The sequence below is a fragment of the Periplaneta americana genome, chromosome 6 (genome assembly GCF_040183065.1).
Source record: "Periplaneta americana isolate PAMFEO1 chromosome 6, P.americana_PAMFEO1_priV1, whole genome shotgun sequence".
Lineage (NCBI taxonomy): Eukaryota > Metazoa > Arthropoda > Insecta > Blattodea > Blattidae > Periplaneta > Periplaneta americana.
Window position 1 is genome coordinate 160398341 of NC_091122.1, and position 14023 is coordinate 160412363.

The 14023-nt window shown below is 35.9% G+C and overlaps 1 protein-coding gene across 11 annotated transcripts in view; it reads right to left on the reverse strand.

Annotated features, from left to right (window-relative positions):
* LOC138701994 (protein psiP-like) overlaps positions 1 to 7030 on the reverse strand; it is a 46383-nt gene extending 39353 nt beyond the window's left edge. For 6 of the 11 annotated variants that reach the window (XM_069829445.1, XM_069829442.1, XM_069829441.1 and 3 more), the window contains exons 1-2: positions 6879 to 7029; positions 3663 to 3821 (exon numbers count right to left, since the gene is read on the reverse strand). In XM_069829445.1, the coding sequence (XP_069685546.1) occupies positions 3663 to 3821; positions 6879 to 6930 (211 nt within the window). In that variant the 5' untranslated portion in view covers positions 6931 to 7029. Of the gene's footprint in view, positions 1 to 3662; positions 3822 to 6878 lie in introns of all 11 variants that reach the window. The other 5 variants (XM_069829438.1, XM_069829439.1, XM_069829435.1 and 2 more) reach the window with 2 other exon arrangements.
* Positions 7031 to 14023: the final 6993 nt, after the last annotated feature.

Sequence of the window (14023 nt, forward strand, 5' to 3'; positions counted from 1 at the left end):
TGAGAAATAAGTTTGTGATTGACAGTCAGTGGGCGAACATGCACGTGTGAAGGCTCGGTGGCAGCTTGCTTAATCACAATTCATGATCCAGCGGTGACGTAAGGGAACAAGCATTCAGCATTGTCGGAGTTCATTTTGGATCGTATGCCTGCATTACATGTCCAGTTCCGAGTACAGTGCATTGTATACTCTGTTTTGTTCACAGTTCAACAACGTAATATACATTAATTGACTAAGTTTTACATATATTATCATCCAGTTATCTCAGTAGTTCTCCGAAGGCAGTGAAAAAGAAAAGGATTTAGCATAGATGATGCACAATTGAATACGGTACCGAAAGTGTGTAAGTAAGAGAAGATGTGATACAAGGCAGCAGGTAATGTCAATCACAACCTTATTTCTCATGCACTGTATGCAACATTTGTCATTAGAAAGGGGATGAAAAGAAAAGATAATTTCTCTGATACTTCTTGTGCGGTGCCGAATTAAAATAATAAAATAGGCAGTTCAGAAATTCGACTCAAAGCACACCAAAAAAAAGTAGCTCAAATACCAAACTGTAAGCACTGCGAAAATTACTTGTCTTGCGGCTTTAGAATTAGTTATTGGTAATGCTTTTGGCTTTGGATATCCTTTGTTTCTCGTCTTGTATCCCAATAGTAATTTTCTAGCTGAGAATCTTCACGAGCATTAATCTTCTTGATGGCTTGACACTTGAAAAGATGGTACCGGTATTTATTAATTATTTTCCGATTTCGACATAGTGGGCAATAAGGTAATGGATAGAGTGACATTGTGTGGAGTTGAACTGTCAAACAGTTCTGTCCTGTGTGGAGACGGAATAAGGTTACTGATGCTATCTTGGAGAAATCTAGGATTAGATGTTTATTCTTAAAAATTTAACTCCACTGCTTGTTTTCAGTTTCGGTTCTTTACAGTTCTAATTTTACTTTCATTGTTCTTTGTATTTTTAATTTTGCTGCTTCAAATGATACTGCAAAATAAGTTATTTGCAAAATATTAGTAAATTTTTGGCAAGAAAGTCAACATGGTCATTGCCAGTTAAGGTGTATGTCATAATGAGATGGAATTAATTTGAGAAGAATTATTTTGCCTAGATTTTGTGTTTTTTTAGATTGAATTATTTAATTTATTCTTCAGTTTTGATGTCTTGAAGGTTTAGCTGCTGTTTCGATTGCTGCCTTTGAATCACGCTATAATACCGTACTACCTTATTGAAAGATGAGAGTAAAAAGTTGAATCAGTGACGTGTTTATGGCTTGCAGTTCTCTCGTTAGATTTTGTTGGGTAGTGATCCATCAGTGTAAATATGGATCCATTCTTCTTGTGCAAATTTTGTAATGATTGTTTCCAGAGCCAGTTTTTCCAGTACTGATTGGTCTGTTTCTTCCTTCAAAATTTTTTGTAGTAATTCAACATTGTTTATTATTCTTATATGTCGAGAGGGTAGTGGGTTTTTCTGTTTTTTTCTTTCTTTCCTTTTATCTCTCTTTTTTATTTAACCTTATACGAATTATTATATTTCTCCCATAAAGCAGATTTATAACCATATAAATCCATAAAATAAGTAAACGTCAGTTATTAAAAATATGTATAAATTACAGTAGCGTGCAAATTAATCCGAACACGACATATTTTTACATTTTCTGTCATTGTTGGCCCCACAGCTGCTCATACTGCTTTAATTGACATCTGTAGTACGTGTAATTCCATTGTTGAAGGTCTGTCATTATTTTTTTTATAATATGTGACATTTTGCCTGTCGTTTTGTACTTATAAGCATTTCAGTTATGTTGAAGACTTAATACTGCAATCCTGTGTACATTCTGTCTTCTTCACAAATGGATACAACTCCACGAAAACGGTCTAAAATTATAACATTAGCAGAGCATTCTTCTATGACACAGAGGCAAATTGCTGCAGAATGTCACATCGGTTTGGCTGCTGTTAATTCTATCATGAAACGATACAGGGAGACTGGATCCATCACACCCCAGAAAAAAGGAAACTGTGGCCGGAAAAGGAAGACTTCACCTGCAGAAGATCGTTTAATTGTCAGGAAAAGTAAATTAAATCCTAGACTAACTGCTGTCGACTTAACCCGCGAGTTAATGGCTACCACTGGGGCGAATGTTCACTTCATGTGTGGCGAAGGGTTTTGGAAGCTGGACGAAGGGCTCGTAAGCCTATTAAGAAGCAACTGCTAACCCCTGCTATGTGCAAAAAACACTTAATGTGGGCAAAATTACATCAACACTGGACAGTGAATGACTGGAAGAATGTACTTTTTTCCGATGAGTCTCATTTCGAGGTCCACGGCCACCGTGTTTCTTACGTATGGAAAGGATCCGAAAAAGTAACAGCAGCTCATCTCCAACAAGCACCCAAATACCCCCCTAAAGTAATGTTTTGGGGTTGTTTTACACATGAAGGCCTGGAGCATTAATACCTATCAAGGGAATGGTGAATTCTGACAAATATATTCACTTATTGGAAACCAGAATCGTACCCCAGCTGCAAAAATCATTTCCGGATGGCAGAGGTGTGTTCCAACAAGACCTGGCACCATGCCATACGTCTCGAAAAACTACAGAATTCTTCAACAAGAAGAATATTCAGGTACTCCCCTGGCCAGGCAACTCACCCGACATCAACCCCATTGAGAACATGTGGTCAATTTGCAAAAGAAGAATGCAAAGGAGAAGATGATTTCTGCCCTCATTGGTGTATGGTTTCGCGATGAAGAAATGAATATTTGTGGGAAATTAGTGGAATCCATGCCAAATCGTCTCAGACCTGTTATTAGGAACAAGGGAGGCCACATAGATTACTGAGGTATGTCTTAGATTCTTTTTTTATCCCATTTGAGTGTTTTTGCATAAGTAATTACGTTGTTCGGATTAATTTTTACGCTACTGTATTACTATTGTTTATATCTGTACATGTGCACGCAAATTATGTAAGTTTGTAAAACATCACAATTAAAATAGTATAGCAATATAATTATGTTGATATAGGAAATCAGCAAATATGTAAGTATAGGCACTATATTGGAATCAGTTACAGATTTTTAGTAACCTGCTCGACAGTGTTTATTGATTTGTCTACGATGTTTTTTTGTTATTCATGGCACAGCTACGCAAGTTCTTAATTTTGTTGATAATAGAATGTCATAGAAGAATTATAACACATTCGCTATTTTAAGATGCAATTAAATCATGTATACCACTTGTTTTTTTTTGTAGTTAAAATTAAACGTACCTTAGCCTACAAGTAAATTATTATTAAACATCCTATGCAAAATTATGATACCGGTACGAAAAAAGGCAATTTATAAATAAACTACATGCCTGTAGAGTAAAATTATTTAAAAAAATAAAAAAAAAAAAACATACGGAAATAACATAGACCTACGCCTATACTGTAATATTTAAAGGTTTCACTGTAAAAACTGAAGAATAATTAAAATTATTACTTTGGTTTGTGTAGTGATATAAACAAACATAAGAGACTCCAGTTAGATAAATTCCACTTATTGCAAAGATGGCTTCGTATCTCAATGTATGATTAAAAAATCTCTCCCGATGCCATATAAAGAAAGCCATATGTACATTGTATACATGTATATCAGAACAACACACCTTCTTCTTCTTCACCAGGCTCGGCACATTCCATATCTGTGCAAGAGATGTCGAGCCCATCTCGAGAACACCAACATGTGTTGCACTCCTTATTAAATACTGCTCCTGGCTCACATATCCAGTTTTCTGAGCCATTTGTTGTGATATTTGTTGCAGCATCTTAACAGCGAGGGAAAAGAGCAGCTCAAATATAAAGCAAATATACAGCATAGAAGCAAAACAATATTTTAATATTACCAATATCATAATAATATATTAATTTAGTAGTTAGCCTATATGTGTGTCAAATAATATTGAAGTTCTTGTATTGATTCCTGAGAAACTACTATAAGTTCCTTCAAAATTCATAAAATGTAGGGACATAAAAATTATCTGGTATAATAGGCTACCAGGTAGTTACAATTAAACTGACGGTGTTCAGCGTGGCATAGCATGGACTGTAATGATCGTAGGAGTGTAATATCTCTTAGATATGTGCTAATTAAGCAATGCAATCACTAATTATACCTACTACAACTACTACTACTACTACTACTACTACTACTACTACTACTACTACTACTACTTACTGGCTTTTAAGGAACCCGGAGGTTCATTGCCGCCCTCATCATAAGCCCGCCATCGGTCCCTATCCTGAGCAAGATTAATCCATTCTCTATCATCATATCCCACCTCTCTCAAATCCATTTTTATATTATCTTCCCATCTACGTCTCGGCCTCCTTAGAGGTCTTTTTCCCTCCGGTCTCCCAACTAACACTCTATATGCATTTCTGGATTCGCCCATACGTGCTACATGCCCTGCCCATCTCAAACGTCTGGAATTAATGTTCCTAATTATGTCAGGTGAAGAATACAATGCGGCAGTTCTGTGTTGTGTAACTTTCTCCATTCTCCTGTAACTTCATCCCTCTCAGCCCCAAATATTTTCCTGAGAACCTTATCCTCAAACACCCTTAACCTATGTTCCTCTCTCAACGTGAGAGTCCAAGTTTCACAACCATAAAGAACAACCGGTAATATAATTGTTTTATAAATTCTAACTTTCAGATTTTTTGACAGTAGACTGGATGATAAAAGCTTCTCAACCGAATAATAACAGGCATTTCCCATATTTATTCTGTGTTTAATTTCCTCCCGAGTATCATTTATATTTGTTACTGTTGCTCCAAGATATTTGAACGTCTCCACCTCTTCGAAAGATAAATTTCCAATTTTTATATTGCCATTTCGCACAATATTTCCGTCACGAAACATAATCATATACTTTGTCTTTTCAGGATTTACTTCCAAACCTATTTCTTTACTTGCTTCCAGTAAAATCCTCGTGTTTTCCCTAATCATTTGTGGATTTTCTCCTAACATATTCACGTCATTCGCATAGACAAGCAGCTGATGTAACCCGTTCAATTCCAAACCCTTTCTGTTATCCTGGACTTTCCTAATGGCATACTCTAGAGCAAAATTAAAAAGTAAAGGTGATAGTGCATCTCCCTGCTTTAGTCCACAGTGGATTGGAAATGCATCTGACAGAAACTGACCTATACAGACTCTGCTGTACGTTTCACTGAGACACATTTTAATTAATCGAACTAGTCACTAATTATACCTACCAAAAATAATTAGTTCCAAGTATTGTCACCAAGTGAAAATATGGCACTATAAGCAGATAGAACGTGGTATGAGCACAGGAAAAAGGCAGGAAAGATCAAACACATGAACACCTTGCGGGACTGTTAGATGTATAGTGACATCTGCAGTTATAGAGACCTGCTTGTGCAACACGTGATTCCAGCTTTGCAAGAATGCAACTGTGACCACATCATTATTTTTATGCAAGATGGGGCAACACCACATGTCGCTCCTCGCCAGGTGAAAGATTTGCTGCGAGAAACTTTCATTAAGGACTGCATCATCTCTAGGCAATTTCCAGATGTGTGGCCTTCAAGATCCCCCGACCTAAATTCATGTGACTTCTGGTAGTGTAGATATTTGAAAGATCGTATCTGTCAGTGATATATCCAGTCTCTCCCTGATCTAAAGGCTAGCACATGACATGTCGCTCTGATTTCACCAAATTTGCTGTGAGTAACTGTTGACCATACTGTGTTATGGATGCAACTTGTTGCTGAGGTGGGAGGCCATATTGAAGTGTTTGTAACCATAGTTCCTAATAAACGTACCAGAACCACCGTTATCTTGTGCTTGATCTTTCCTGCCTTTTTCCTGCGCTCACACCATGTTCTGACTGCTTACAGCATCATGTTTTCATCCAGTGGCAAGATTTGGAACTAATTATTTTTTTTTTATAATTCGCGAGTGCATTGCTTAATTAGCATATCTACGAGGTTTCACACTCCTAAGATCATTACAGTCCTTGCTGTGCCACGCTGAACACTGTCAGTTTAATTATAACCACCTGGTACAATTCATTTTAAACTGAAATGTTTTCATTGAAAGTTGGAAAACATAAAGAAGACTGTTATTACTGTACATTTTATTGCATATGTTGACATCATTATTGAGTGGAAGTTTATGTTTGACCTGTAGAACTTATAAAAATGAACTTCCTTTTTTAAATATGTATTAAAGTACTGTACATGTTTAATTACTTTCTTTTTGTATGTTTCAGTCCTACAGACAAGACCTTCACGCTGTATTTCATGCACTTTGAATTTAAAAAGCGAGAGGAAAAGTTCTAGTGATACAGAAACATAAGATACTATTTCTTGGTACGTATTTAGTTTCATTAATATTGTGAATATAATTTATTGAACCCATCAGCTAATTTTGTTTTTTAATGGAATGTAGCATAGTAATCTGTAAACCAAATTATATAAATCGTTGCTAAGACAAACAGTTTAAGTTCATTGATTAATAAATTCACTTGCACTATTGAGGTGATACCTTTGTATAGAATATGTGATGCAAAAGAAGATGGTGTTTTATACCTTAAATAAGTCACGTAGAAAATTTAAAAATATAAAAAAAAAATTAAGGAACTGTGGATATACAGTATTTAATTAATGCATTATGAACTGTTTTACGTTCAAATGTTGTAAGTGCAATGCCAGTAATTGTGTAGGTCTCCTATGAGATGTCTAGATGATACACATTTCATGGTATGAAAATCTCTGGAATTGGCTATGCTACTTGGAACCAGACAAGGCACATGAAGAAAAGAAGAATTAAATGAAATTTTGAAAGACTATCATACCTCTTTTGTCGACCGTTACTACTTTTTCAAGTGCATCATTCTCACACGCCATCTTGGTGCAAGTAACTCCTTCTGGAGCACATAAACAGGTGTTGCAGTCTTCTTTCCAAGAGGTTCCTAGTTTGCAGCTGTCTGCCCACAAAAATATATGATTTTGAGCATTAAACTATTTATTGCTTAAAACTATTTATTCCTACATTTTTTTCCAAGTTAAGATGGATCAGAGATAATAGACCTACTTATGAAATGCTTGTATAGATTTATTACAAAATCCTGCTTGGAAAAGAAAACTTGCCTGGAAGTTCGAAGCTAAGCACTAGATGTTATGGATTTTTTTATACTTATTACATATGTCTGATCTTAAAGAAGTTCAGTGAAGTAGATCTAGCTGTTTGTAACGATCCCAACAATAAGGATACCCATATCGATATCGCATTATTTATTTACTTTTTTTGTTCACCTGAAGAGTCAATGTCAGAGACGTTGTGAATTCCTTAGTCATTACCAGCAATGGAAAAAGGCCAGTTTACACCTCTTCTTTACATATTTTTGTTCGAGCTATTTTAATGTAAATAATTGATTAAATGGCGATCTTACTCGTGTTAATTTTGTAAGCATGTGCAGCTTACAGCTGTTTCGGTGATTCTTCACACCATCCTCAGAGCCTACTAGATAGTGGCGTCATCTCGAACTTCGCTGCCTGTTGTGTGGGCACTTTCGATTGTTGAAAAGTGTTGAAATGTGGTGTCAAATAGTGTGTGTGTTCTGAAATTGATCTGTGTGTTGAGAATTTGATCAGGACGTGTTTTAGTGTGTCTGCATATTTCATATTGTTTTAATGTGTTGAGTTTTTGGTTTTTGGGTTGTATGTGTAGGATTTCCATTTCTGTATTTATGTTATTGTATGTGTGGTTAGCATTAGCTTATGTGTTCGCCATATGTAGATGTATTGTGTCCTCTGGTTATTGCTTTAATGTGTTCTTTGCATCGAGTTTGGAATGATCTGCCTGTCTGTCCAATGTAGAAACTGTCGCAACATACAACCCAAAAACCAAAAACTCAACACACTAGAACAATATGAAATATACAGACACACTAAAACACACCCTGATCAAATTCTCAACACACAGATCAATTTCAGAACACACACACTATTTGACACCACATTTCAACACTTTTCAACAATCGAACGCACCCACACAACAGGCAGCGAAGTTCGAGATGACGCCGCGATCTAGTAGGCTCTGAGGATGGTGTGAAGAAACACCGAAACAGCTGTAAGCTGCACATGCTTACAAAATTAACACGAGTAAGATCGCCATTTAATCAATTATTTATATTCAAGTGTTAAAAGTAGTGTATGTAAGATTCAACATGGATTATTTTAATATTTTAAATTTTGACACTTATTTTAAAAAATATCTATAATGCGCCTAGGTTCATAATGTATCTTTATAGATAATTTCTCTTAGGTGTGATAGAGTAAAATAATGACGCAAAATAACAAGGATATGGTAGTTATAAATTATGTGGTTCAAGTGCTAGTAGTGCGCTGGTCTTCCATCCAGGTGGTCTGGGTTATGTTCCCGGCCAGATTATGATGGAATTTATGGTCTACAAAACATACTTCAGAGAAGGTTTTCTCAGGGTGGGGTGAAGTCTTGGGATTAGTAGAGACTTCCGATGCTGATATAGGAAGGGCTTGGTACCCTGGGCCCCTGGAGCTTATCAAGTACTCGTTTGAAGATGGGACCTGTCTCTGTCAGGGCTTAGGCATGATGACCCACCTGTTAGTATTGGATTCATCTGGACCACCCGTCAGACTTGGGAAATCATCGTATATTGGGGCCCACAGTGGTTCTGGCTGATATGTAGGCCAGTAGCGGCCGGTGATCGAAATCCTCGGTGAGGCCAGATGCAACTAGTTTAAGTGCCTCCGATAGAAGATGTTTGCTTATGATATTAATTATTATTGTTATTATATTATTAATATCATTATTACTGTATTATTATTATTATTAATATTATTATTATTATTATTATTATTATTATTATTATTATTATTATTACTACTACTATTATTAGTCTATTCTTATTACTATCAATGAAAAATAATAATTTCACTCACCAAATAAGCTGTTATACTCTGAGTTTCAGTCATTATTTCAGTGTGATGAAGCATCCCATATTGTGTGTTGAAATTCCCCTTTCTTTCTTTTCTTTTTATTTTTTTCCTTTGACAGCAACAAACAAGGACAAGAGAAGTTTATTTTGCATCACATTACCACATAACCATTTATGTTGCCCATATCAGGATGCAATAGAAACTAGCGTTTTAAGATTATGTGTCAGAAAAATTATCAGCGATGTCGTAGGTATCTCGGTAGTGTCTCTCTTTATTTAAAACTTCCTTTCTTTCAGTATTATTTCTTCTCGTAAAAGGACACTCTAACAATGAATTAACTGCACCAGCATTATTTCTCTCATTTGTTTCTGTTTATATTTTCCCAAAATACATAACAACATTGGCCCAGATTCACTACTGTACTACGAAGTACAATAGTAGAACACCCTTGCTTATGTCATAAACTGAGACATAAGGGGAGAGAATCGAGTGTGTCTCTGCCTGCCAAAGAGCTGGAATTTTGTTATTTATGGCCTAGTTAGGAAGACAAGTCACCACTGCTATTCCCACCCTACTCTACCCTTGAGGCCGGCCAATGGATGGGAGGAGTGAAACCTGACCAGGCCAGACGAATTGTGCCTCAGCTACAACGTTTTAAGCGTAAACTCAAAGCCCGCGAAAGGACATGAAATGCATTAAGCCAGACCCGGCACGAACGATTCTGGCCTCAGGAAAAAATTTTACTGCAAAACAGGTCTATATACATCACAAGCCAAACCCGGCACAAGCGATCCCGGCCTCAGGAACAAATTTTACTGCAAAACAGGTCTATATACATCAAAGTTTTCAAATGCTTCTACAGCGATATATGCTTCATTCAAATAACTAATACATTATATAAAAACACAAAATTTGATTTCAGTTAAGCCAAGTGACTGAGGCCCGGCCTCACTTGCCTCAGTCAATCAGCCGCCACTGATATAGGCCTACATCTATTATCAGGCAGTACATCTCTCTTGACGATATGTGTCAGAGGAAGAACAATTTATTGTTGCATACATCTCAAGTCCGATTTGGGTTTTGCTCTGTTTTATGGGTTCACAAATGCTACTACAAATCATCTTTAACTTCATGGTTTCTTTTACCATTGCATAGAGATTTACCATATTTAATCTTTTTTTGGAGCTTTCTAATAGTGGTACAATGTACATGTGTTCGAAACTTAGAAGTAGACAAATTGTCAGACCATATTTTCGGAACAGAAACAGAAATGGGCGGTAAATTGTCATTAGTGATACCCCTTCTACAAATATGAATTACTGGTACTCTTTCATTGATTAGTGAGTGTGCGACAGCAAAAAGTCACTCTTATTTCACTTTCAAGAATATACAAATGCTCTTTGTTGTCTTCAAAGAAAGAAATGATCATGGAGATAATTGGAAAAATGTGAATCATGTTGTAGATGACTCTAAGAATTATCATGCATATATACCATACACTGCATTGTAGTCAATAATGTAACATTGAAATATACATACCAATTAATATAACATTTTCATCCCTTTATCATACTAACACAGAAACCACGAAAGGTTGTCACTTCATTTAGCCTCAAAAATATATTGAATAAAGTGCACTTCCTTAACCCTTAGAAGCAGGAAGACTTATGCCACTATTGCACGCAAATGTCTAACTCTTAACCAGGGGTTCGTATAACTGCATAATCGAGTAAATTCGTGTTGGGTTCGTTAGCCGAGCAGTATAAGACGCACAAGATATGTCCGGTCAGCATATCGTGCCTAAGATCATGGATTCTCGTCCTTGTCACTGCAGTCAATTGAGCCTGTGGTAAAGGATGGGGAGGGCCCATGTAAAACATTCGGTGTAATGGTACGCATGGAAGCTGACAGAGTTTCAGTTGACTGCAGTTGAAATGATTTTGCTCCTTAAAAAAAAAAAAGAGACACTGAGAGAAATGGAGTGATTTCGTCTCAAGATTAGAAAGAGATTTAACATTACCAAGACCCAAAACTTTCAAAATTTTAAAGAAAATAAATTCGGAGATAAAAGAAAATGTTGTTATAAACCCTATTCCTAACGAATCTCTACTTGCTTACTTTAAAAATATATGGTTTCACAAAAACATCTCTCTTACATTAAAGAATTCCAACAACAACACAACAGATATTATTACTTATGATGAACTCATTAAAGTATATAAACGTTTAAAAAACGGGAAAGCCCCAGGCGAAGATAATTTAAATTTCGAGCTTTTTTAAATACGCTGGAGAAGAATTTACCTATAGATTTTTATATTTCTTAAACAATATATGGGCAGGATTAAACCTCCCAGAAAGTTGGCAAAAAGCCATTGTAGTACCCATTTATAAGAAAGGAAACAAAAAACTATGTGAAAATTACAGGGGTATAAGTCTTCTCAATTCTGGATATAAGATCTATACAGCCATAATCAAAAATAAACTATCACATCTTTACGAAGACAAAATCACTGAAGAACAGAATGGATTCCGAAAAGGAAAATCATGTTGTGACAGCTATTTCACCATGAAGATTTTAATTGAAAAGCACAGAGAATTTAATATTCCAACCCACTTAGCTTTTATTGATTTCATAAAAGCTTTTGATAGAGTTGATAGAAATAAACTTTTAGAGATTTTACGCCATGATAATGTGCCAAACCAAATCATTCTCTCCATTTATAATTTATATCAACAAAATGAAATTGCCATAAGAACTGAACGCGGAACTACTAGCTGGACTTCCATCAACCAAGATGCTAGACAAGGGTGCGGTCTTTCCCCTCTGTTGTTTATTATATATATGAACCATATTTTATACATTTGGGGGCAAAGTCATCATGCTGGAATTCAAATTAATCGAAACACAGTTCTCGATACACTAATGTTTGCCGACGATCAGGTTATTATCGCTAAAACAGAGGATGCTTTACAAAGAGCCATTTATAATTTGCAAATAATCGCCTCAGATTTCAATATGGAAATCTCAAAAGAGAAACCAAAGTCATGGCATTTTCGGGAGAGAACCCAATTCCAAGTAATATCATGATAAATAATACTTTAATTGAACTTGTTAATTCATTTAACTAGTTAGGTTATAACCTCTCTTACATCACTGATGAAGATATGTCAAACAAAATATCTAAATTTATAAAAATCACTGGCGTCATTAACGCCGTCTTCAAATCCTCCCATGTTCAGAAACATACAAGGCTAAAGGTATACAAAACACTAGCTCGACTGGTCCTCACTTACGGTAGCGAGGCATGGACAATCAGAAAAGCTGATGAGCAAAGGCTGACGACAGCTGAAATGAGGTTCATGAGACGAACAGCGGGATGCTCTTTGCTGGAACACCGTAAAAATGTGGACATATTGCAGGAACTCAAAATGGATCCTATAGTTAATTTTGTTCAACATTATCGACTTCAGTGGAAAAAACATGTCGAAAGGATGGATCGCACTAGATGGCCTAAACAGATTCTTACTTATGTACCAAGAGGAAAGAGGAAATTGGGAAGACCACGAAAGCGCTGGCATGAGACCGTAACAGATCCTGTAGGGTCTAATACGTGAAGGATATGATGATGATGAAACAAAAAAAAGAACATTACAAAAATAAATTATTGTTTTAATCAAGTGCAATGTCCTTAATTTTATATAAAATTAAAGAATATCAACGTATTTTATATATAGCATACAATTTATAACATATTATATCACGTCATGACCATAATACTAGCTGGCTACTATAATGGACGCACAGCTCCTAAAGGTTAATAGTTTGCTTCAACGAGTATATTATTACAAGTAAAAGAGAATGATTTCTGAGCCCGCACTTGTTTTGCAAATTCTTTGAAATGGACACACAAGTCGCAGTTTAAACAAATTCAACTCACTGCCTAGCAGTGGCCTGTAACATAGACTAACATCTGATCATTAGCTGGATGCGGAGTGTTAAAGTGTTGTTGAGTCCCAATTATTTTGATTTCATTAACACCGTACCATTATTCATAACCTCAACAATCAAACATATCAAAGTCGTGTCGCAAGAGTATTATAAATTACCCAGAGCTTATATGAATGCTTAGTAAAGCAATGACGACAGTGCCTTTGTCAGTATTTTTAACAATTTAATTCACATTTAATTGAAAAATATACTGAAATATCATATCTAATTAAAACGAACCATCCATTTCTTACGAGATGAAACGAAAAGGTTCCTGAAATTCATGAACCGGAATACCATCCTACAGTCCATTTTGAGCCCTGCACAAAACTATTGATACCGGCACCAGTATTAATCCAGACATGGCTCTGTTATTGTAGAATTTCATGTCAAATGCACATGAAGAACTTACTGCGACATTACATATGAGAGACATGAACGTATCGAACAGAAATTAAATAATTTTAATTACACCTGAGAAGCAAGCCAATATTAGGGACTAACAAGCAAACATTCTGATGGTAGCAGATAAAAAAGTTAAATTTTTTTCTTGCACATGTTAATAATGTCAAAAGAAATGCTTATAGAAATTTTGGCCACTCGACTGCAATTACGAGGCCGTCCAGAAAGTGATTTTCCCTGGGGCCGTTTACAGAAAAAAAAGCACAAGAGCATGGAAAGATTTATTGAAACAGATACAGCAATTGTTGTGCTATTTGTCAACATATCCCCCACTGGAATTGAGACATTTGTCATACTATGAGACCAATTTTTGTATTCTTGTGTCATAGACATCAGCCGCCTGGGATCAGAACCAGCATTTGACAGCTATCTGCACCTCTCTATCGATCCCATGATATGACAGATGTCTCAATTTCGGTGGAGAATATGTTGAAAAATAGCTCAGCAATTGCTGTGTCTGTTCCAATGAATTTTTCTAATGAACTAGTGTTTTCTTTCTGTTAACAGCCCCTGGTGAACTTATTTTTTTACGGCCCTCATAATTGCGGTCGAGTGGTCAAAATTTGTATA